General features: G+C 44.7%; 1 protein-coding gene and 1 pseudogene across 3 annotated transcripts in view; one reads left to right on the top strand and one right to left on the bottom strand.

The window, feature by feature from the left end:
- The first annotated feature begins 888 nt into the window (after positions 1 to 888).
- The window catches only part of Lcmt1 (leucine carboxyl methyltransferase 1), a 79344-nt gene continuing 55146 nt past the window's right edge, over positions 889 to 25086 (top strand). For 2 of the 3 annotated variants that reach the window (XM_057779956.1, XM_057779955.1), the window contains exons 1-3: positions 889 to 1154; positions 22099 to 22190; positions 23145 to 23266. In XM_057779956.1, coding sequence (XP_057635939.1) covers positions 1048 to 1154; positions 22099 to 22190; positions 23145 to 23266 — 321 coding nt within the window. In that variant the 5' untranslated portion in view covers positions 889 to 1047. Of the gene's footprint in view, positions 1155 to 1265; positions 1413 to 22098; positions 22191 to 23144; positions 23267 to 25086 lie in introns of those variants that run through there. The other variant, XM_057779957.1, reaches the window with a different exon arrangement.
- On the bottom strand, positions 6048 to 6147 carry LOC130880892 (U6 spliceosomal RNA; annotated as a pseudogene).

The following is a 25086-nucleotide window of genomic DNA, read 5'->3' as shown; positions in this document are numbered from 1 at the left end:
CTCACTCCCAAACAACAGACAAAAATAAACCCTTCAATTTTATTTAGAAGGTGTTTTATAGTGATCCATCATGAAATACCGGTAATGCACATTTGAAGGCGCACAATTACGAAACATTGGCGAAACTGAACTCCCTCTCTAGCTTCACAGACTTCTCTCCTTTTCCCTCCATTTTATGTCATCTAAACCTTGATTCCTACATACTCCTCATGTACTATTCTCATGTACTGTTTTTTATTATATACATTATCTAAAATTAGTTTTGCTTGGCATGAACTTATAAACATGTAAAAATATCTCTCACGGAATATCCGCTGTTTCTGAAACAGAAATCAAGGAATTTTTGTCTCGCCACAGCCCCCACACCAGCCCTAGTTTACTGTCACGGTTATGCAGTTTTCCATTCTATTTTTTACAAATTTTTCTTCTCGGTTGTCAAGAACCCTAACCAGGCAAACGCTCTGAGCCACTTCCTAATATTTCAAATCATGGGACCTTCCACAGTGTTGACTCTAAAATTTGTTACATTGTTGAATGACACTGAGAGGCGACAGAAAGTAATACTTTAGACTTGTTTCTTCTCCATGGATTCTCTGCTCTTTGTCCCAGTGCTAAGGATCCTTCTCGCACTTCTGCCCTGAGTTGACCATACTTATAGAAATTCCTGACCAACAATAAAACAAAAGAAAACCCCAGAGCACCTAAGACTACATATCCCAGAAAGCACCGCGGCTTTCCTAGCCTCTCGGGGTTACCTTAAGAAACTTCCGGGGTTTGTGGGCGGAGCTTAAAGAGCCTTACAATGGGCCGCTCCGTGGTCTGACTGGACGAGGAGCTTGGTCTAATAAACGTCATGACCCAGGCGCCAATCAGCAGGAAGGTGGCTGGGCAGCCCGCGGGGGCGGCGTCACTGGGCTGCGCCCACCTAGCGAGCCCCTAGTCCTGCGGCTCTGGTCCTTGTCTGTGCTTTTTGTCGCGTCTCTCACTGCTCGTCGCCCCCGTTTCCATGTCCCTGGTGGGTGCCGCACCCCAGAACATCCCACGAACATGGCCACCAACTCGAGGGAGTCCTCGTTCTCTTCCTGCGCTTCGAACTCTGACCTGGATGACGAGGGAGTGCGCGGCACCTGCGAAGATGCTTCTCTTTGCAAGAGGTGCGTGGGGGCGCGGGGCTCGAGATGGGCGCCGGGGTCCCGGGCCTAGGTGGCAGGCAGGCTGCTGTCCAAAGCCCACGCTTGGACACTGGGGGAGGAGCTGCCGCATCCACCTGGAGCGCACCTCCCTTCACGCCTGGGAAGTGCACGGAGCAGGGAGGGGTTCATTTAAGTCGTACTGACCGAGTGTGTGTGAACCTGGGGTACCACGACTGGGAGTAAGGAGCTGAACCAAGCTTACTTGATCTTGGCCTTCAGGTAAGACGGGGTATGTTGCAAGTATTAACTACACAGCTTTGATGGGTTGAAAATGCAAATTTTCCTGCTTTGTAGGTTACATTCTATTAAAATTGGGCATGATTCCTGTGCTTTTGGAGCTCAGTCCTCCGAGGGGTAGGTGGTAGGTCCTGGGCCCCCACAGTGTTTGTTTGTAGAGTCGGAACCACACACAGACCACCGTATTTGTGGAATGGTAGCAGATGGTGGTGGGGCATTGCCAGTGCAGGTGTACCTAGAGAAAACACAAAGCTTGCATGTCATTCATTCATTTTTTTTTCTCGCAACCAAGTTATTGAGACATTACATTGTGCTAGTTGGCAGGGTTTCAGTGATTGCGAATACTGGTGTAGCAAAACAGACGTGGTGTGGACCTACTAGACTCACAGCCCAGTTGGGAGAAAGAGTAAGCTCATCCTTTAGTGCTGGGCTCTTAGAGAGTCAGCAGTATCTTTAGGGTTTGGATTTTTTACAGGTATGTTTAAACTGGCAAGAAAAGACAGAAGGGAGTAGGACAGTGTTTAGAACAAGGGAGGAGTGGGGGCTTTAGAATTAGGACAATACCCTGGAATAAGAGGAGTGGGCTGGGGGCCAGAGAGTATTATAACAGTGTGGGGAATTCAAGCTTTTGAGTGAAATCTTAGAGATTTAAAGCACCAATTCTGGAGCCAGACTCTGCCCGAGCTGTATAAACTTGCTGCTAACTTAAAAAAAATGTGTGTGTGTGTGTTTGTGGTGTATGTGCACACACAGGTGTGTGGGTGTATATACCTGTGGATGCTGGAGGGGGACGTTGGGTGTCCTGCTCTGTCACCCTGCCTCGTTCTCTTGAGGCAGGATCTCTCACTGAACCCAAGACTAACCTTTTCAACTAGACCTTGGCGGTGTCAGCAATCTGCTCTTTCCTGCAGCTCTGGGAATACTAGTGTGTGCAGTCATACTCCTTTTAATGGGTTGCTGGGAATCCAACTCAGGTCCTCTTGTACAAAAAGTGTTCTTACCCACTGACCATCTCATCAGCCCCCTAAGATTTTTTTTTCCCCTTTTATCTTTAGTTTTCTTGTTTCTGAAGTAGGGTTGGTGGGGCTGGGAAGATAGTTTAATTGGTGAAATGCTTGCTGTGCAGGCATGAGAACCTGAGTCCACATCTCCACCATCCATTAAAAAACTGGGCATGGCGTGCCTGCGACCCCAGCCTGGGGAGGTGGAGACAAAGGGATCCCTGGAGCTTACTGACCAGTTAGTCTAGCCAAGTTGGCAAGTTCCAGGTTCAGTGAGAAACCCTGTCTCAAAAAGTAAGGTGGAAAGTGATAGAGGAAGACACCTAACACCAACATAAGGGCGGTGCATGTGTATGTGCATGCAGAGCTGTACACACTTGCACATGCATGTACATATATGTATATCACACAGAGTAAAAATCAAAAATACAAGAGAGTGTGGAGATGACAATTCTGGTTTCTTAAGTGCTTTTGAAGATTCAGTGATGTTTACGATCAGTAGTGCGTTTAGAGCCGTGTGGGCACATGGTGGGTGTCGCTGGTGGTTGGGTTATGCATTCAGAGGTATTTTGCACTGGGTCCTTGTCTGTGAGAATCAGTATATTTTTAAAAACATATTCATATCTGTGTCTGTGTGAGTGCACACCGTGTTGGCAGGCAGGGGTTGCCTGCAGAGCCCAGAAGAAGGTGTCAGGACCCCTAGAGCTGGAGCTACCGGCCGTTGTAAACCACCCACTGTGGGTGCTGGGAGTTGAGCTTGGGCTTCAGTACTTGATCTTAACCACTGAGCCATTTTTTCAGCCCCCATAAATTCTTAAGATATACATGGGGATTCATTGTCTTTGCTTTCTGTGATGCTGTGGTCAGCATCCTTGACAATTTTTTTAATTACATTTATTCACTTTGCATATGTGTATAGACAGCAGCTAGTGTAGACCAGTGGTTCTCAACCTTCCTAGTGCTGCGGTCCTTTAATACAGTTCCTCGTGTTGTGGTGACACCCACAACATAAAATTATTTTCACTGCTACTTCATAACTGTAAATTTACTATTGTTATGAATCATAATGTAATTGTCTGTGGTTTCCAATGGTCTTAGACAAGCCCTGTGAAAGGGTTGTTTGCTGCTCACAGGTTGAGAACTGCTGGTGTAGGGTGAGTCAGTTTTTTCCTTTTTATCCTGTGGATCCTGGAACTTGAACTCAGGTCATCAGATTTGGTTGCAAGCTTCTTTTCTTGCTGAGCCATCTTGCCTGTGAGATGAACGTCTTCATGTCACATAAAACTTTTCAGTCTTGCCAAAAGTTTTGATATCACTTGATTGCTTTTGGGACATATGAACAAAGTATTCTTCTCTTCGCCTAAGTCTTCCTCCCTATCCCTTGCTTTTTTTTTTTTTTTTAAAAATGGTAATAATGGGCTGGAGAGATGGCTCAGAGGTTAAGAGCACTGACTGCTCTTCCAGAGGTCCTGAGTTCAATTCCCAGCAACCACATGGTGGCTCACAACCATCTGTAATGAGATCTGGTGCCCTCTTCTGGCCTGCAAGCGTACATACATACAAAACACTATATAGATAGATAAATAAATAAATAAATAAATAAATAAATAAATAAAATGGTAATAATAAAGTTAACATATCTTTTAGATGTGAGGTTTAAGTGAGATAATGGATGCAAGTTGATGCAAAAAAAGAAAGTTGATACTAATGTACCAATTGATAATTTGGTACAAAGTTGTCAAAAACTAGTAATAGTTTGGATTTGGGTTTGTTTTGTGTTTTTTTTTTTATTGTTGTTGTTGTTGTTGAAGCTGCTTGGGTAGCTGGTTCCTGCCACTCTGAGTTACAGCATCAAATCCTGAAACAACATTTGAACAGTCAGCCCGCCTCCCTACAGTTCTGTCACTGTGTCTGGTTCGCTCCCTCCGTTGGTACAGAGTCCTGGAACAGTGGTGAAGTTGTCTGTGTCTGAGGTTGTGCCGAGGATGAGTATGGAGTGTCTTCAGTCATAGCAGATGTTTCAGCTTGGATGTTATTGCCACTTTGACCCACGTCATCATCAGGCTGCCAGCATCGTGGCCTCCTTTGATACGCAAGGTTTATAGTTACCAATGCTAATAGCAGTCAATGGAAGACTGGCTGTCATAGCCAACTCTCCCTGTGCTGTTGCTGAGTATGGTTTATCCCCTCCCAGGATGGCAAGGCTTGGTTTCTGATTTGTCACTGTGGGAAATCATGCCTTTGAGAGCTGTAGAGGCCTTTAAAAAGGCTTAATGCATTTCTTTTCTTTTTTCTTCTTGGTGTATATGTGTGTGAATATTTGTTTGTCTGTGAGTGTTGGTGGTGTGTTTGTGCGCACACACACACCTGTGAAGACCAGAAAAGGATGTCTTTTTTTTTTTTTTAAAGATTTATTTATTTATTATGTATACAACATTCTGCCTCGATGTATGTCTGCACGCCAAAGGAGGGCTCCAGATCCCAGTACAGATGGTTGTGAGCCACCATGTGGTTGCTGGGAATTGAACTCAGGACCTTTGGAAGAGCAGCCAGTGCTCTTAACCTCTGAGCCATCTCTCCAGCCCAGAAAAGAATGTCTTAAATGTCCTTAATCATACCCTTTTCCTTTGAGGCAGGGTCTTTTGCTGAACCAGGAGCTTTTGGTTTCCAGTCAGGTTTAGAACCCGTAAGCCTTCCCACCCCACCCTGGGATTACACGCATGTGCAAAACCAGGCTTGGATTTTTATGTGTGTGCTGAGATGCTTGCTTTTAACTACTAAGCCCTGTCTCCAACCCTGGATATTATTTTTCTTGAAAAAGGGAGTTTTTATTCTTTGGGACTTGGTTGGTTGTTGTGAGAGTGGGCTGTCATGAAAAACCTTGTTTCTATCTTTTTTATGTGCCTCTTCCCCATCCACTTCTCTATTTATTTATTTATTTATTTATTTATTATTTTATTTTTCACTTCTCTCTTACTATGACACAGTCAGGGGGTTTTGCCAGGTTGGTGCCTTGCTGTTTGAACCTCTAGCCACCAGAATTATTAGCCAAATGAATGTCTTCGCCGTTTAAGGTACTAAACCCAGTTGTTCTGTCACAGCAGCAGGAAAGAGACTCCGACTCTCTTTGTCCTCTCTTCGTGTTCGTCATGCTGTGCTGCCAGGCACCCTGTGTTTTGTTTCCTAGCATCCGCAGTACCTGTACTGTTTCCTCTGAGATGAGTGCTCCATGTTCCATAGCCCCCTTCAGTGCCTCGGCCTCTGTAGCCATTCCCTGTGCCTAATGTTGATGTTTCCCTAGGGGTGGCCTTTACTCTAAAACTTCCCAAGTGTTCCCCCTTGTTTCTCACCTATAGCCCCAAGGATCAGGTGTTTGAGGGTATATGAGGTGTTTGTGTTCTCTGTGCTATTTGTTACCCTTCCCATTTTTTGAGGTTCATTGTATTCATCTGGATCACTCTCCCTTTCCCACTTACTCAGCCAATTCCTTAAAGACCTGGGTGCATGGCTTACCTCTTCTAGCCTTCCTTATTTCTGTTTTTCTATGCATGGGCCTTGGGGCAACCTTTCCAAATCCCACAGCTGGTTTTTGTATCATCCTTTATAGGGTCTGATACAAAATATGGAGCACTTCTAAAATTTCTGTATCATCCGTGCACAAAGGCCAGACTAACCTCTGTGCCATTGCAGTTTTAGAACATGTGGTGCTGAAACACGCACTTCCTGTAATTCTTAATGTAGTCAATATGTGAGCTCAGTGTCCCTGTGAGCACCAGTTTGCCTAGAGGTACTCAATCCTTTGTGACCACCCTTTCCCACCATGATATCGTGATTCTCCACCCTTGGGTACAGTCTTCCTCTTTTGCAGTTAGTTTGTTCAATTATTGACGCTTCACCCACTTTCCTTAGGGCTATGGCTTTCCCTATCCTCAAGTCAGAGCCCAGAGTTCATAGTCCACCCTTCAGCAGTTGGTTGGCAGTGCCCCATCTCTCTCGTCCTTTGGTCGTAGTAGACCTCTTCAGTGGATTAGGTGAGCCGCTAGAAGGCAGACAGTAGCAAGGAGTGGTCCTGCTGGGTGTGGTGGATCTCAGAGAAATGTTACTGCTTCTGGTTTTCATTTCCTCCTGGAATAGGGCAACTTGATACTACTGTAAATGTGTATCAATCAACCCTGTCTGTGCCCCTAACAGCTTGTCCATAAAGAAATTCTGTCTGTGTCTGCTTGTGCACATGCACTTCCACGCATACACATGTGTGTGCTTATGTGTGTACTGGTGCAGTGCACGTGTATGTGCTTGTGGACATCAGGGCTGGCTGTCAGCTGACTTCCTCTGTTGTACTCCACTCTAGTTTTTGAGGAAGAATTTCTGACTGAACCTGGAGCTCACAGATTCAGCTAGATTCTTGGCCAGCGAGTTCTAGGGTCTCCTTATCTCTGCCTTCCCCCAGCACTGGGGTGGCAGTTGCACAGTTTCTGGCTTTGTACATGAGTGCTGGGGATCTTAACTTAGGGCATCTATTTTGTTTGCACAGGAAGAGCTTTGTTTGCTAGGAACACTAGGATTATAGATACTCATGCTAGGTGTCTGGCTTTTTTGTGTGTGTCCTGGGGTCTAGGGGTTAAAACTCACACCCTCATGCTTGTATGTCAAGCACGTTTTTACATGCTAAGCCATCTCCCTAGCACCTGGTTTGTTTGTTTTTGAGACAGGTTTTATTGTATAGCCTAGACAAGTCTTGAACTCCTGTCCTTTGTCTCAGTCTTGTGAGTAGGTGGGACTAAATTTCCTAACACTGTATCTACTTTCAGACTTCCTCCCGCCTCCAGTATACTGCTTAACAGAGGCTACAGAAGTCTTCGAATGGCACTGCATTAATGTCCCTCTAAGAGCCTTAATAGTCCTTCCCTGTGGTGACATTTGCCTTTGCCCTGTAGATCACACCTGAAGCCAGAGAAGAGTTTAGTAGCTGTACTCTCTTAGCAAAAGGGGAGAGAAAATACTTCTTCGGATGTGTGCGTCAGCCCGGTTTTTGTAGGAGGGTCCATGGAACAGATTTTTATGGCTCAAGTGCTAATAGGCGAGGCCAGGCAGTTCTATTGGGGTGGTGCCCTCAGGCATGTTAGAAGGTTTGTCAGAGAAGGATTGAAACCGTGAGAGAACCTAGTCACTTGAGAGCTGGAAGAGAGGGATGTCTGGTATTTTTGTAGGTGACCCAGTGACTGTGCTGGATAGTTTTCGGTCTACTTGACACAAGCTCGGGTCATCTAGGAAGAAGGAACCTCAACTGAGAAAAAGTCTCCATGAGATTGACTTGTAGGCAAGTCTGTGGGGGCATTTTTTGGATTCATGATTGATGTGGGAGGGCCCAGTCCACCGTGGACAAGTGACAGTGCCACCCTGGACAAGTGGTCCTGAGTTGTTTAAGAAAGCAGGGGGAGCAAACCCTGGAGGGCAAGGGCACAGTAACACCAGAAACTAGTGTTCCCCAGGGCTTCCGCTTTGCTACCTGCTAACTTTCATTTGTGATAGACTGTGGTCAGGGCATGTAAGCCGAATATATCCTTCTCCCAAAGTTGTTTGTGGCCATGGCGTTTCATCACAGCAATAGTAAGCAAACTGAGATAGTGATCTTATTTTTAATCAGTGCTTAGAATTCAGCAGTGCACATATTCTGCGTTGCTTGTCATCCTGGCGGATGCCTTGTGTGAGTGTTCTGCAAGGTTGTTCACGTCCCACAGGAAAACAGCGCGGTCTTGCTGTGGGTGCCAAGCCAGCTGTCCTCAGGTGAAGACCCGGCTCTGCTAGCCAGCCAGTTCCTAGAGATCAAGGCTGCTTTCCGTGCATGGTGGAAGAGGCGCTAGGTATGAGCAGAAGCATTGGCCCTGAGGCGGAGCAGTATGTTAGAACTTGCCAGAGGTGGGCAGTGGGCAGCAGGAGAGGCTTCTGCAGGAGGATGCTGGCGACACCCACAGAGGGAGGATGCAATGGGCGGGCTGACGTGGTCTAGCACGCCTCCATCCGTTGTGCAGGAGATGGGTGGTGACAAAGGGAGTCTTCTCTTTGTGCCACAGCCCAGTGCTTCACCTCCCTCCCTCAGTCCCCTAATACATGTCTGTATTCTACCTGCTAGTCGGGGTCTTTTTTTATTTTTATTTATTTATTTTTATTTTTATTTATTTATTTATTCAAGATTTCTGCCTTCTCCCCGCCACCACCTCCCATTTCCCTCCCCCTCCCCCATTAAGTCCCCATCCCTCCATCATCCCTAAGAATAATCCGGGTTCCCTGCCCTGTGGGAAGTCCAAGGACCACCCAGCTCCATCCAGGTCTAGTAAGGTGAGCATCCAAACTGCCTAGGCTCCCACAAAGCCAGTACGTGCAGTAGGATCAAAAACCCATTGCCATTGTTCTTGAGTTCTCAGTAGTCCTCATTGTCCATTATGTTCAGCAAGTCCAGTTTTATTTCATGCTTTTTCAGACCCAGGCCAGCTGGCCTTGGTGAGTTCCTGATAGAACATCCCCATTGTCTCAGTGTGTGGGTGCACCCCTCGCGGTCCTGAGTTCCTTGCTCGTGCTCTGTCTCCTGCTCTTGATTTGGACCTGGGGTCTTTTTTTATAATCACAAATATTATCCTGTCACTTGAAAATCTAGATCTTTATCAGCCACAAAGTATAAATCTCCACAGTGTGGTGCTTACCCACTGTGTCTTCCTGTGATCTGCTCACTCTCCATCGACATCTGTCTAATTAGAAATCCCCACTTAGCTGTCTCAGAATGGCACCTGATGCCCTACTGCTAACTCCCGGCTAAAGATTACCCTGGCATGTTCTTCTGCTGCCCATCCCTCAGCACAGTGACCCCTGGTCTTCAGTTGGGTCTTGGAAGTCCCCCACTTATATGGTCTGTTACCTTTTCCTCCCAAAGTGTTTCTGGAATCTACTTCCTTTCTTCTGCCTCAGCTCCTGGTTTCTCAGTGCAAGGTGAGGCCCGGTGTGATCAGAGTTAAGGCACTAGTCTGCCTCCTGGTCTGCCTCGGTCGTTCTTTCTTCTAATATGTGTGTCGTAGTGCAGCCAGAAGTTTGTAAAAGGCTGGCCGGATCATGTCCTTTTCTGGCTTAATGGCTTCCTATTGATAATGACCTTCCCCAGTCGGCGGGACCCTGCTCTTTCGGACTTGTGCCCCACCATCACTTCATCAGCACCACTCTGCCTTCCTCTGTGCTCCCCTTCCTCAGAGCCGTTGAGCTTGCTGGTCCCTCTGCTTCAGATTAGTTGGTTTCATGTAATTTTCCAGATCTCTACATTCCTTTACCCAGAATTCTTTAGTGAGTGCTTGCTTCATCTATGGAAGTGGTGTTCTGTCAGTACAGATGTGAAAAACCAAATGGACCTCTTAGAAACCAGACAGGAAACTAGCCACATACCTGTCATGCCATGTGTGATTTGTGTGTTGGTGTGTGTGACTAATGAAGGTTCCACTGAGAAGATACATCTACAGTAAACACTTGGAGAAGTTGAGGGGGTGAGCCCTGGGGACATCTGGGGAAACAGTATCCTAGGCAGAAAAAGCCTCCCACCCCACCCAGTATAGCCTGCTGCTGGACCTGTTCCATAAGCAGCAATACAGAGTGATTAAAAGAGAGAAGAGTCTGTGCATGATAGGTTCTCATAATTAAAACAACCATTATTTTATGTGTATGAGTGCTCTGCCTACATGTGTGTATGTGTACCACATGCATCCCAGGTACCCCAAAGTAAGAAAAGGACATTGGATCCTGTGGGACTAGAGTTACAGATGGTTGTGACTGATGGGAATCAAACCTGCATCTTCTGGAAGGACAGCAGGTACTCTTAACCACTGAGCCAGCTCCCCATCCCCCTTGTAACCTTTCTCTTATGAGTTAGGAGCCATTAGAGGATTTTGAGCTGGAGAATAAAGTTGCCTGATTTGGGTTTTAAAAGGATCCAGACAGCTTCCCTGTGAAGAACAGACTGTAGGGGGCAAAGATGGAGGCAGGGAGATGAAGACTGTTCCCTGCCAGGAACACCTTCAGTGAGAGCTGCTGGCGCTCAGAGCAGGCTGGTCGTGGGGGCAGGACTGCAAATCCATCACCTTCTGGATGCTTTTGGAAGGAGGAATGACTGATAGAGAGGCCAACAGATGGATGTGGGTGAGACTGAGTGCTCTTGAGATAATTACAAGATGTTTATCTTAGCTCAGCTGGGATGGGGCTCCCTCAAACAGATGCCTCTGATGCCCACATGCCATGACCTGCATGGAATGTCTTGATTGGGGTGATAGGGGATGAAGAAATGACAGACTCATAGAAATGTACAGAAAAGCTGAAATTGGAAGGGCCATGCATGCTCTCTGAAAGTACACCAGCAGCCCAGACACTCAGTGTGTTTTTATTATGTACTGCTAATGCAGTCAGGTTAGCTGATCTTTGTAGGAGAGCAGTCTCGGGCTGCAGTCACCCCAGAGGAGGAAGCAATGGGTGATACTTTCTGTACACACTGTCAGCATTTGTACGGACATAAGGACCAGAAGAAGGCCTTGCCGTTCCTCCAAGCCTGACCTGGGGAAGGCCTTGCCAGTACCATGAGTCTGAGGCATTAAGGTTCGTTACATGGCTGTTCCCATATCAGCAGTGCACATTCACTCAACACTGCATCTGTCCCCATACCTTTGTTAATTGTTTATCTAGCACTCTGTGTGTTTTCTTTGTGGTCAGTAGCTCAGGCATAGTTTACAAATCCATTGCTTAATGTTTGAGTCTCCAGGAGAATAATAAACTCAGCACAGAGCAGGGATGCATACCTTTGAGCCATGTGACACAGGAGCAGGTTACAGGGTTACCTTTAGGCAGAGCTACATTTGCCCAGAGGGCTTTGGCCCGGCCTTTCTGGTGCACTGATTACATCTTTAGAACTGTGCACCAGAGAGCAAGGTGGAGATTTTGATCTAAAATATTTCCAAAGCTGGTTCTACTTTCCATTTCAAGAGAAAGTTTACTATTATAGAAGTGGGCCATTCTACTGAAGATAAATGAGCTTCACAACTTGCCCATGAATGAAGTAAATTACATTGTGCTCCCTCCTACCCACGTCTTCCTTCCCTCCTTCGTTCCCTTCCTCCTCTTTTTCCTCCTTCCTTTCTTTCTGATTTATCTCTGTAGCCCAAGATGGCCTCAGGTTTATGACCTTCCTACCTCAGTTGGGAATGTATCCATACCTCACTCAGTCTGCGTTTGTGCTTTGCCAGATCTACTTTCTCTTTTCTTTTTTTTTTAAATTGCACTTGTTTGTATATATGTGTAGATGCGTCGGAACAATGGGACACATGTAGAGATCAGAGGGTAGTGTGTGGGAATCAGTTCCCCTTCCACGTGGGAATTGAGCTCAGGTTGTTAATGCCTGGCAGAAAGACCTTTAGCTGCTGAGCTGTCTTTCTGGCTCCAACTGTTCAATTCTTATAGGACAGAGGCGAGCACTTCCTCCCTTTGTGCCTTAATGTGAGCATTTTGTGCCTGTGGTTTCACAGCAGTTTGCCTCATTGTCTTTAGCGACTGTGCGGTGTCTATGATATGTTGCGCTTTGGGTGCTTTTTTTTTTTTTTTTTTAACCTGATTTAAAATGGTTCCAGTGTTGCTATTAAAATCCTGTCGTATAGCTGAACAGTTAAGAGCACTGGCTGCTCTTCCAGAGGACCTGGGTTCAGTTTCCAGCACCCACATGGCACCGCTAACTGCATGCTGTGAGCTGAAGTTCCAGTTCCAGGGAATCTGACACTCTTTTCTGGCCTCAAAGGGAACTGCATCCATGTGGTATACAGACATATATGCAGAGAGGTCATACTCATTAAATTTCTAAGGAATAGAAAGGAGAAAAAAATCGTATTGTGACCACCACCACTTTTCCATATGCTTTCCAGTAAAAGATTCCTGGGGTGTAGTTGCAGAATCATCTCAGAAAGGGGTTGTGTGGGTTGCATTCTTACGCAAAGCGAACATGTTATGAATTATGGAATAGTCTCAGTTTCTTAAGTTGTTTATCAACTGCCAGGTAGAAAATTTTCTCTCTTGTTAATTTCATTTTTAATGTTCATTTTTAATCTGCTGTCTGTTGGCTTTACGCGGATAGTCACCGTTTCATTTTTTCTTGTGGGTTATCTTTTTCCCGTTCTCTGGCTTTGTTTTGTTTGCAGTGCTGCAAGTGGACCCAGGGCCTTGGATTAATGCCAGGCAAGAGCTGCACTGAGCTACGTTCTTCTTAGTGGTTATTTATATTTTTGATTTTTAAGATTTTTGAAGACTAAGGATTGTAATTTTTCTTCTGTATTTGATGAGGTATTTTCTGTAAGGCTGATGTGTGTCTTTCAGTTAATTTTGTTTGGTACATTTCATAGTAAAGGAAGTTGTTAATGTTCATGATGCTATTTCTGACACTAGTTAGGTGTGTGTGCGTGAATGTGCTTATGTGTGCACATACCCTGTCATGCATGTGGAAGCATGGAAATGTCAGGTATCTTTTTTTTTTTTTTTTTCTTTCCGAGACAGAGTTTTTCTGTAGCTTTGGGGCCTGTCCTTGAACTAGCTCTTGTAGACTAGGCTGGCCTCGAACTCAACAGAGATTCGCCTGCCTCTGCCTTCTGAGTGCTGGGATTAAAGGCGTGCAGCACCACCGCCTGGCTGTCAGGTATCTTTTCTTGATGGCTCTTCACCTTTATTTTTTGAGACAGGACCTTATGGAATCTGAAGCTCATTGGTCAGTTAAGCTCTGGCCAATGAGCAGCAGGGTTCTACCTGTCTCTGCTCCACCCAGTACTGAGGTTACAATATACCATTGGGCCTGAGGTTTACATGGGCCCTGGGGATCTCAGCTCAGGTCCTTATTGTGCATGGCAGGCATTTTATTAAGTGAGCCTCCTCCCCAGTGCATTCTTTACTTTCTGACTAATCCTTGGGAAGGCCATTCCTGTTCATTGTAAGGGTTGCTTTTAGCATTTTGGTGGGTTTTTATGTTTTGAAATAAGATTATATTATATGTGTTATAAGGTTACAGTGTTAATTTTACCCCTTATCTACTGACTTTGGTGACTTGAACCGCATGCTCTGTATGTACTAAATTTTCATATTTAGTGTGTGTATGTCTACCTTATTGCTTTTGTTCACTTTGATGACTTAAATCGTTGACTTAAAAGTTACTTAATTGTATGTTATCCTGAGCCCTTTCCCTTGTTTTCAGGATAAGGAAAGTTTATAAAATTCTCCTAGTTCATTTGATTAGCGGTGGTTTAGGAAGGAAAAGCAAAAGGAGAAGATGGTGGCCGCAGATATGTGCCGTGAGCCCCCTTTCATCAAGGGGGCAGTATATTTTAGGGAAAGCCTACCAAAGAGACTTCTTTTTGTTGTTGTTTTGAGACAGGGTCTCTTCATGTAGCCCTGACTGTCCTGGAGCTTTCTATGTAGACCTCAATCTCCCGCTCTGCCCTAGCCTCCCACATGCTGGATTTAAGGCATGTGCCGTCATCAGAGAGCTATATCCCCAGCCCTAGATTTCACTATTCTTGGACATTCTATAATGAATCATGTAGTATATATTCTTTTTTTTCTTTTTTGACATAGGATTTCACTGTGTAACCCTGGCTGGCCTGGAACTTACTGTATAGAACAGGCTGACCTCGAACTCAGAAAGTGCTGGAATTAAAGGCTTGTTCTAGCATTCAGTGTATTCTTTGAGGTTTATTGATGTGTATATCATCAAAGATATACAGACACAGACAACAAAGTAGATTTTAATCAGGGAAACTCCTGCATTCCAACTCAGTCTAGCATGAACTGAACCAGGCTTCCAGTTCAATAGAATCGACTGGCTGAGTGTTTCAAGGAAGAATGAGAAAACACCGAGGTGTGCAGAGGCTCAGTGAGGTTAGGGAGTTGGGGCTTACAAACCCTGGGAGGCAGGGTTGGCTCATGTCAGACCTGCCTGGTTTTGTTAACTGATGTTTGTGATGTCAGCTCTCCCCCACCCGCCAGGCCAGGAGACAGGCAGGGCCCAGCTGGAAGAACAGTTCGCTCCTTGTAGCAGCCTCAGCCGACAGGTGCCCTAAGGTGGGCTAGGGTTGTCCTGGAGGTGGGCCCCTAAGCTGTGAGCCGTAGGTAGTGTTCTGCAGCTTTGTATCGCCTGTGGCTAAGGCCTGGTCAGCAAGCGAGTTTAGGAGTCTGCTTGGTCAGAAGTCGTCTGCTCCTGTTTCTGTTCACTCACCTGCTGATGGACATTCAGTGGGTCCTGTATGGACCGTTGTGACTAGGCTTTGGTCAGCATTCTTTTTTCAGTCTTCGTTTCTCTCAGATTTTTCTTGTTTTGGAGTTGCCTAGTTGTGGCGATTATTTTCAGTAATCTGAAAATATCTCTTACATTCTAAGAGACTGGAACTTTCGCTGGACCACACAGCCAGTTAATAATACACCTTGAGGTCACTTAAGACCAAAGACAGCCTACTGTGTACTCAGACTGTTTGTTTAACCTGCCTTTAGGAGAACAATGGCACAATCAACCTTACTTGCCTTGGATTCCCATGAAGTCAGCTTTTACAACCTTAGCTAATGCGTAGCTGCAGTCTTAAGTTCTGTTCTCTTCTATTCCCCTGACCAGAGTAAAACACGTGAGTCATTAGCTGAAAGCAGCAAATACAGAAACTGGAAGCAGCTCCCAAAGATCTGCCATAAAGGTTGAAAGAACCCATTTATGGATCTGGTCGGTAAACAATATTTGTTGTCTGGTCAGGTGGGATCAGTTGGAGCCAGTGACTTAACTCCTTGTAGAACTCTGTTAAAGATTTCTTTTTTTTTTTTTTTTTTTTTTCGAGACAGGGTTTCTCTGTGGCTTTGGAGCCTGTCCTGGAACTAGCTCTGTAGACCAGGCTGGTCTCGAACTCACAGAGATCCGCCTGCCTCTGCCTCCCGAGTGCTGGGATTAAAGGCGTGCGCCACCATCGCCCGGCTCTGTTAAAGATTTCTGTCAACTATCCCATTCCTTCTCCATGGGATGCCTTCTGTGCTGCTCAGTAAGTATAAAACAAAGGCCTTTGTGAGGGACGGACACACAGACACAGATAGACTCACAGACAGTTACACACAAGACAGACAGACACACACAGACAGATTCACAAGGCAGCCTTTGGCAGGCACAGATTGAGACTCATACACAGACGACAGAGGACACAGGGAGCACAAAGTAGAGAATTCAGATCTGGCCTTGGTTAAATGACTCCAAGGGGAAATCATTTTATTTCTTTTCTTCATGCCATGGTGACTCAGTTAATCACTAATGTGTTCAAATTGTTGAACCCAGTCATAGTGTGGGCTAATTTTCAACCAGCACGCTCATTTCCCTCCTGGCTCGCGTGTTTACAAGTCCCTCCAGCAGTGCACTAGAGCTCCAGCCTCTGGATTGTTGTCACGTGTGGCATGCCGTGTCTGTGAAATGCATCTCATTATGGTTTTGAATTATATTTTGCTGGTGACTAATGACATCAAACCCTTTTTTCATGTACTTATTGGCCATTTTTTACATCTTTTGTCCAGTGTGTTCAAATATTTTGCCTGTTTTTGTTGATGTTATTTTTCATTTGTTGGAGGTCACATTATATATTCTAGATAGAATCTTGTCAGGCAAATATATTGTATGTGCATGTATTTGCATGCACAGGAAAACAAACTACTAGAATATCATTTATAATAGGATAGAGGATAAACTATGTACAGTAGGAATAAATCTAATGAGAGACATGAACCCTCTCCACACAGACAATTGCAAAATATTGCTGATCAAGATTAAAGACTTACATGGAAATGTGCTTTCTCATATTGGAAGATTTCTGAGTCAGGTATGAGATAGTACACATTTGTAATCCCAGCATGTGTGAAGTGGAGGCAGGAGGATAAGGAGTTTAAGGCCATTTCAGCTACATAGTGAGTTTAGAATCAGTCTGGGAACATGTCTCAGAGACAAAATAAAACAAAAAATAGATTTTTGTTCTATTCAAATTGATATATAGTCATCGTAGTCCAGTCAAAATCCTGTCCATCTTTTTTGAAGAAATAGCAGGTTCAGTCTAAAATGCATATGGAAATGCAAAGGATCTGGAAAAAAGATCCAAAGTGTCTTCTTGAAAAGATCAAAATTGGAGAATTTCCACTAACTTTAATTATAAAGCTTACTGTCAAACTGTGAAATGAACAGTGGCATAGTATAAACAGTACAAAAGCCAGGCAGCAGAGAGAGATGGACATTGGTACTCAGCTTGCTTCTTTTTATTCAGTTTAAAACTCCAGCCCATGCATGGCAAGGGCAAGGGAAATATTTCCTTCCTCCCAGTCCCTTGCTTCTGTGACAAGACAGGCAGGAGCACCGACCTCCACCTCGGGGGCCATGCGAACACTCACCAAGTGCAGCTATCTAGAGAGCAGGCCCTGCACCTCGCCCCTGACTAAACAGTAGAGCTGGCCCTGGTGTTATGAGTGTGGGTGAGCTGAACCCAAGGCTGTGAGCTCTCCTTCTGTCTGCTACATTGGGTGAGCTAGCTGGGGCAGTGTTGGGGAGCATCATCACTGGGTGGTGATAATGAGGGAAAGCTGCCAGGCTGACGAGCTAAGCTACCACCCAGGCCCAGAACCAGGCCTATGAGTTAGCACACCCCAACACTCATCTCATCTATGAACTGCTGGAGCTTGTGAAGGGGCTGGACCTACAAACTCAAAGCTGCAGGATCTCCATGACACAAGGCAATAGTAGGATATCCAAGAGTCCCAGTGAGGGCCCAGTATCGAGGGTGTGGCAGAAGCCAGAGGCCTTGAACCAGACCAGTGACTCACTGCAGTGACCCAAGTACTGATGTGTAGACTAAAGGGGGTACTGTGTGACTCACTGGGCTACACTACAGCTTCCACACTGAGATTTTGGGTTGTTTGTTTGTTTTAGTGGTTTTCCTTGTAAATTTTGTTTTGCAGTTGTGGGGGAGCAGGTTGCAAGGGCAGAGGGTAGAAGCAAGAGGACAGGGAGAGATGAGTGGTATCAGGATGCATGATGTGAAATCCACAACGAATCAATAAAAAGTTAAAAAACAAACCCACTCTGGCCTGTGGGATGGTGCTGCCCACTTATCTCAGTTAACCTAGTCTGCAGACCCCTCACAAATGTGCCCAGAGGTTTGCTTCTGTGGTGATCCCATCCAGTTGACAGTGGAGATTGACCATCACAGCATCTTAGCCTTATATTACCTATTGACTTTTCCTTTGCTGAGGTAGAAACACCATACCAAGGAACCTTTCTGGTTGAACTCTTGCCATTTGTGTTAAGTGATGCTTTCAACAGTGCATGGGCTCCTTTTCCGTGACTAAATTGCCTGGTGTAGATAACTGAAGGGGGGAGCGATTTCTTTCAGTTCCCAGTGTTAGAGGGGACAGTCAGTCCACAATGTCCTTGCCTCAGAAGCCTGAGCAGGAACATCATGGTGGAAGAGAAATGTTCTGTCCGTGGCAGACCAGGAGGAGGGGAATGCCAGTGCTCACTTGACTTTTCCTTTCCCTCCTTTAATTTCATCCAGGCCCCCAGGAAGTGGCCTGGCACACCTCACATTTGTGTGGGTCTCCAAAGTATATATTTTTCTTATATGCTTCAAGAAGTCAGGTCTGGCAGGTGCACTCAGCCCTCAGAACATGCTTAGGTGTAGCCTGTCACCCTGAAGATGCTGCTTCCTCTTTCTATATATAAAGCAAGAAGATGCCCAGGCAATGGGATGTAAACGTGGAAGTGAGGGAAGTGAAAGAAGCAGCAATAAAATGATAGCTGGAGGCAGTGAGAGGCCTTGGAGACCGCAGCATAATGCAGTTCACATCCAGGCTTGAAGTTTGCAGTCAAGAGTATGTGTGCTATTTACATATCTAGACAGACACACGCGTGCACAAAGACAGACAGATACACACACACGGGTTTTCTACATTCCAAGAAGCTCACAGCTTGTGATGTGCACCTTACTTGCTGCCTGTAAAGCAGTACCACCCCTCAAGGAGAGTGTCAACATTTGCAGTAATACCTAGCATGCAGTTAAGATCTGAGGAGGTCCAAGTGGAGCTTGAGGCCCCAGCCTTGATTCTCAGGCTGGGGAATGAGGAGGCCCTACCCAGAACCCAGTTGAAGGGATTTTGCACCTCTCAGATGAAGGACTTGTAGTTGACACTCAGGCAAATTGGATGTGGTCAGTAAACATTTCTTGAATGAATAGGTGGTTGGACTAGATTGGTGTTTCCCATGGGAATAATGTGAGGTGGTTATAGGTAGGACAAAGACATTTTACATCTTACTAAGTAAGTGTTTATTACAGTGTGTGTTAGAAGAAAATACAAGGGAGTGGTTAACTGTAAAAAACAAAAGCGAGTCATTTAAAGACCTACTGCGTTGAACAGGCAGTGGATGAGTATTTGGAAATTAAAGCAGGAGTGAATTAAATAAAGACTGCGTCACTGTTCAGTGTCTTTCCAGTCGGAGAGCTCTGTCTGTTTGGATATAGGCATTGAAAAGAAAGTTGGGTTTGCAGAGAAGTGTTCTAGGGTTTTTCGGGGGGAGGGGAGCACAGTGGAACTGGCAAGCAGAGCTGGTGCTTAGCATCGCGGGCGGTGCAGATTAACTGCTGCTGATAGCATTGCAAGCATTCGCTATCTATGGGGCAGTCCTGGGTCAGTTAGTTCTTAACAAAATCGGGACATCTGCATGTGGAGTTTTCATAGCCAGTGTTTGTGTGGAAAACTGTTCCCATTCTTGGTTATTTTCTGAGGATAAAACCCTGAAGTGGGATTGTGGGCTCATCATGTGTGCGTGTATTCTGTGACACAGCTCCTTGTGGGCTCATCGTGTGTGCGTGTATTCCGTGGTGCAGCACCTTGTGGGCTCATCATGTGTGCGTGTATTCTGTGACACAGCTCCTTGTGGGCTCATCATGCGTGTATTCCGTGGCACGGCACCTTGTGGGCTCATCATGCCTGTATTCCGTGGCACGGCACCTTGTGGCACAAGTGTACCTGGTCACCACCTGGCAGCAGAGCTTGAGCACCCTCTTCCTTCTCTAAACCCAAGGTCTACTCAGAAACAATTTTGTTGCCAGTTTGAAAGAAAAAAATAGCGCTCTTATTTGCGCTTTTGTTTTTCCTTTAAAAATTATTATTGAATCTAAGTTTTTTGTGTTTGTTAGTTGTATTTCTTTTGTGAATTGTCCCCAAATATGTCTTTTCATCCATTTTTTTTTCTTCTGGGAATTTTGGGGTGCTTCCTCCCTAATTTGTGAGAGTTCTTTATTTTGTGAGGATATAAGTGTTTTGTGATGGGCTTCTGGTAGTTCTGGTTTAATCCTTGCCATTTAGGTTTATTGGCTAGTCAGGCTTAAGTGTCTCTCATGGGGAAGGCGGCTCTTTGATTCTATGGTGCGCAGGTCTTTGCACTTTCCTCCTTTGGAGTCAGATACTGTTTATCCTTTGTGTGTCTCAGGGTCTCTTGTCACTAAGGGCTGCCATCACCTGTGCCGCCAGGTGCAGTAGGTATTTGCTGGCTTGGCTGGGTAGTTTCCACTATAGCCACAAGTGCTTTTCTCACCATGGCGTTTAAAGACCATTGAACATAGATAGACCTGAATTGCTGTTTGAAACTATGTTTTGATGCCTTCTGATCCAAGTCAGATGAAAGAGCCAATATTCAAACTCACAGAGTGAGTGAGAGTCAGAACTTCAAAAAAAACTCAGACACTACAGTGACACTTTCTTTTAAAAAGCCCCCTGTAACTCATGGATTCTGTGCCCCGCAGGCCAGTAAGCATTTCTTTGTGTGAATACGCCAGTTTGTTTAGTTAATCTCACATTGGTGACCTGTAAATCCCGGAATTTGACGCTCATCTTCCTTCCTTTAAGCAGCCTTCTTTTCCTTCCTCATATACCGTGTGTTGTAAAAAGTCCTGTATGTTGGCTGTCTGCCTGGTCAAATGGTGAGGTCCTGATCTATCAACTCTAGAACACTCCCTTCTCCTTTCCTGTGGTAAGGACTGGAAAGAATTGTGGTTGCTTCACTACAGATACGCCTTTTGCCACTAGATGGCACTACAAGATTCCTCTGAAAACAATCTCCACAATGAGAAGATCGCTCACTGCAACTCAACTTGTACCTCAAAACTTCTGGAAACAGTCTTTATTCTTCCTGTGTGTAACACATGGTGCTATTTTCTACTTTTATTCTTGTCTTCATAGTTAAAAAATGAAGATTTTTACAGTGTTCAAGTTGAATTTGATAATAATGAGGCACACATTGTTGAAATCCATACTGTTTAATTTTTTGTTCTTATTTATTTATTTTGTGGTATTAGGATTGAATGTAGTGCCTTAAGCAAGAACGGTTCCACTGAGTTGTTTTGTTTTGTATTTTTGCTTGCTGAGACAGGATTTCATTACTTAGCCCCAGCTTGTCTGCCTGGAACTTGCTATGTAGATCAGGCTAGCCTAGACCTCTCAGAGATCCGCCTACCTCTGCCTCCTAAATGCTGGGATTAAAGGTGTGGACCACCATGACTGGCTCTACAACTGAGCTTTACCCTCTGTCTACAGACTGAGTAAACTCACTGTGGTCAGACTGTAAGTGTGTTGTTTGCTTTGGACTGTGTAGACTTAGGTAGCAAGGCCTGGCCATTAGTGAGCATTTTTGCATACTGTATTAAATACCTCACTCCACGTGCTTCCTCATGGTACCTGCACATGTGCAAACACCAGTGAGAGACAAGCCTGTACAGAAATATGTCACTTACTAGGGCAAGGCAGAAGTCAGTCTTGTTACCTAGTGTAACACATCTGTAACCTCAGCCCTTGGGAGGGTGAGACAGGAGGAATGCAGATGCTGAGACCAGTCAGGATATATAGGAGACCTTGTCTCAAAACCAAAATCAAATAAGAAAAGGTGTCTTTTTAAAAAGATGTATTTATTTATTATGTATACATTGTTCTGCCTGCATGTATTCCTGCGGCCAGAAGAGGGCACCAGATCTCATTATGAATTGTGAACAACCATGTGATTGCTGGGAATTGAACTCAGTACCTCTGGAAGAGCAGCCAGTGCTCTTAACCTCCGAGCCATCTCTTTAGCCCAAGAGAAAGAAGTCTTATTGATAGTTACAAGGAAAAGATGTAGTGTCTGCTTCTGGGAGCTTAGACCGCAGCTTGGAGATGTACTTACTGCTCACACCCTTCAGTCCTGACAGAGTTTTAACCAACATGGGGTTAGAGGTGTAAAGACTCAGAGTAGGAGTTAGGAAACTTTCTGTTATAATTGATAATCTTGACATAATGCTTACCTCGTGAACAGATGATTATAAGTCCCTGTGGAGGGTGAGATGGGTTATTTTTATTTAGGGTCCTGGCAAAGGAATTAGCAATAAGAAGAGAGGTGAGACATGATTGAAGTGGGAAACATTCAGGTGGGTCTTGTTAAGGGGGTTGTGAGGCAGTCCATGTGCATTTATTGGCCTTTTGACATAGATATTTTTTCCCTACGTGGTTCTTGGGAACTTGATAGTGATACGTAGGTCTGAAAAATCTGTGCTCACTGCCTGCCTTTTTGACTCTCCCAGGTTTGCGGTGAGCATTGGCTACTGGCACGATCCATACATCGAGCATCTTGTGAGGCAGCCTAAAGAGAGGAAGGCCCCTGAAATTAACAGAGGTAAGTGACCATCTGCCTTCCCACCATCTCAGCACCCTGAGTCCTGAGGCTTTACAGATTCGCTCTTAGGGAGCCTTCCAGGGTGTACGCTTCACAAAGCATAGGGAAGGCCTTAGTTTTCAGTGTTCTCACCAACCTGGGATTCTATAAAACTTTCTCATCTCAACCTGATCATAAAAATGGTGTTACTGAAATTTGTTTTCTATTTCCTTTGTTTATAAAAGAGATTACACTTTCCTGTTTAAAATCTATTAATGTTTACAGATGTGGCTCATTCATAGAGTGCTTGCTTAGAGTGCACAAGTTCAGGGGTTCAGTTTCTAGTACTGAAAACGTGTGTGCACGTGCGCACGCGCACACACACACACACAAAACCTCTTTATAAGCCAAGTGTGGTGGGGCATGCCTGTATTTCCAGCACTCTGAAAGCTAAGGCAGGAAAATAGTGAGTTTAAAACCATATGGACTATACAAGGCCCTGTCTCAAAACAAACAAAAAAACAACCACACACACACAAAACACTAAGCAAAAGAAAGCTATCATGTATCTTTCGCTGTGAACTGTCTGCACGAGGGTAACCTTTTGTTCCTTTCTATAGTGTTTAACACTGTTGGGCTTTTAAGTCATTTCATCAAGGGTTTGAGGCAGAAACATGGCTTACTTTCTGTCCCAGTGAAAACTAACTGAGAGATCTTACTTCTGCTGTGTGCAGTGTTGGGGAACTTCTGGCTCCTAGCGGTACATCCTTGCAGATAGTTTCTGTGAGCAATGCGGAGATTTAAATACCACGGGTCCCCATGCTAGTTTCCTTGGCATTCCTCCCTGTGGTCTTGACCTGATGAGTGTTTCAGAGCCAGTGACCCTTGTGGCACCTGGTTCTCTGGAGGCTGTGAGGGACAGTGTGTGTTGACCCTGAGTGACTCACAGCTTGTTTCTCGGGAACTCTCTTGAAGGATATTTTGCTCGAGTTCATGGTGTCAGCCAGCTTATTAAAGCTTTTCTCCGGAAGACAGAATGTCGTTGTCAAATTCTCAACCTTGGGGCTGGGATGGACACCACCTTCTGGAAGTTAAAGGTAATTAAAGGTTCTACTACAGTTGCTTCAGTTTAGTTCTTTGGAGATGATTACTTCGTTTAAACTTTTAAAAAATATATTAGGAGAGGGGACTGTCTCAGCTGGTAAAGCAGAGACCCGAGTTCAGTCCCTAGGATCCACATAAAAAATTGGGCATAGTGGTTTGCACTTGCAACCCTGCACTGGGGAGATGGGGTGGGGGAGAGACTGGTGATCCCTGGAAGTTCTTGGGCCAGCTAGCTTAGCCTATGTGGGGGTTTCCAAGACAATGAGAAATCCTGTTTTGAACAAAAATTAGAATGCACCTGAGAGGAATGACATTTGAGGTGGTCCTCTGCTTCACATGCATGTGCAAACGCAGTGATCATGCAAACACATGTGTACAGATGAACATGCATATAAATTAAAAAAATAAATATATTGAAAGCAATTCAGTAGGCTTTTTCATCCCATTCCATCTGCCTAGATGCATCCCATAGTCACCCCTACGATAACTGTCAACCCTTTGTTTTTCCTCAGGGCCCAATAAGTTAGATGGTTTTTAATTGTTTTTATACTAAAACTTAATGTGTTTTCTTCTGTGTGTTGATATACAGCAGGAAGAAAAAAATATTCCACCAGAATCACTGAGACCAAATCTATAAATTTATAAATTTGTAATTTTGGTAGTAACTATGATCTGTTGACCATGTAGTGTCATTTAGAGTAAGAGTCAGAAATTCGTGAGATGAATATGCAGGGAATGACATAAAGCCTGCTGTGGTTGTTCTGGTTGGAGCTCTGGCTACCCTGAGGGGTAGAGAGGCAGATCTGATCATACTCACAAGGAAGGAACATGATTCTGCTGAAGTTCTGCCTTGACTCCATGACCCTGGTTTTCCTGTGACATGTCCTCTCTGTCACATGTCCTCTCTGTCACATGTCCTCTCTGTCACATGTCCTTTCTGCAGGTTTGTGCAGATTTTTTGACTTCTCTATGAGGTCAGTCATGTGTAGTGATGGGTCTGTACATTTCCCTAAATCCTTGTAAGTGATAAGATAAATAAGAATGTATACACATAACCCAGCCTACTTAGATCTTTGGTCTCTAATCAGTTCGCCTGATAAGGACTTTGGTCATCAAAGCACCTAGCTTTTGTTTTACGTGAGAAACCAATGGCCAGTGTGATCTGGGTGTTCTTGTTTGCATTTTAATTTTTCTCTAGGATAAGACAACTGTCATTTTTGAGAGCTTTTATGTAATACAGTGTTATTGTGAGAGCTCTGTGAGGGGTTTCACAGACGGAGGAAGAGGGCCTGGGACAGAGTGTCTTCTGGGATCCAACAACCTGTGGCTTTAGAATGGGGACACACATTGCAGTGAACTCAAGTCCTTGTTTACACACAGCGCTTTGGTTATCTGGGGAGGCCTTATTAGTGACATCGTTTCCGCAGGCCTAGTTTGTCTTTGTAGCAGAGTGTCACATGGTTGGTATAAGGAACTTGAGCAGATGATGTGTAAGGGTGTTGCTCTTGAGAGATCCCTCCACTGGGCCTGGGATCCCTTGATCACATGGGTTGCTTTCTTCCCCCTTATTGTAGATAACTTGATAATTATAAATCTGAGATTTTTACTTACAAGCAAAGTTTACTTCTTCTAAGAAGAAAAATTGCCTGTCAGTAGTAAGAAAGGAAATGGCAGAAAGTTTGAAAGTCCTTTGTGGGAAATTTTATATTTTTATTGATAGTCATGTTGATCTGGACCACTTTTTTTCTTAAATCTAAACTTCCTTTTTTTTAATATTTATTTATTATGTATACAATATTATGTCTGTATGTCT

The sequence above is a fragment of the Chionomys nivalis genome, chromosome 8 (assembly GCF_950005125.1).
Source record: "Chionomys nivalis chromosome 8, mChiNiv1.1, whole genome shotgun sequence".
Taxonomy (NCBI): Eukaryota; Metazoa; Chordata; class Mammalia; order Rodentia; family Cricetidae; genus Chionomys; species Chionomys nivalis.
The sequence above is the reverse complement of the archived record's forward strand: the minus strand, read 5'-3'. Positions and strand labels throughout refer to the sequence as shown.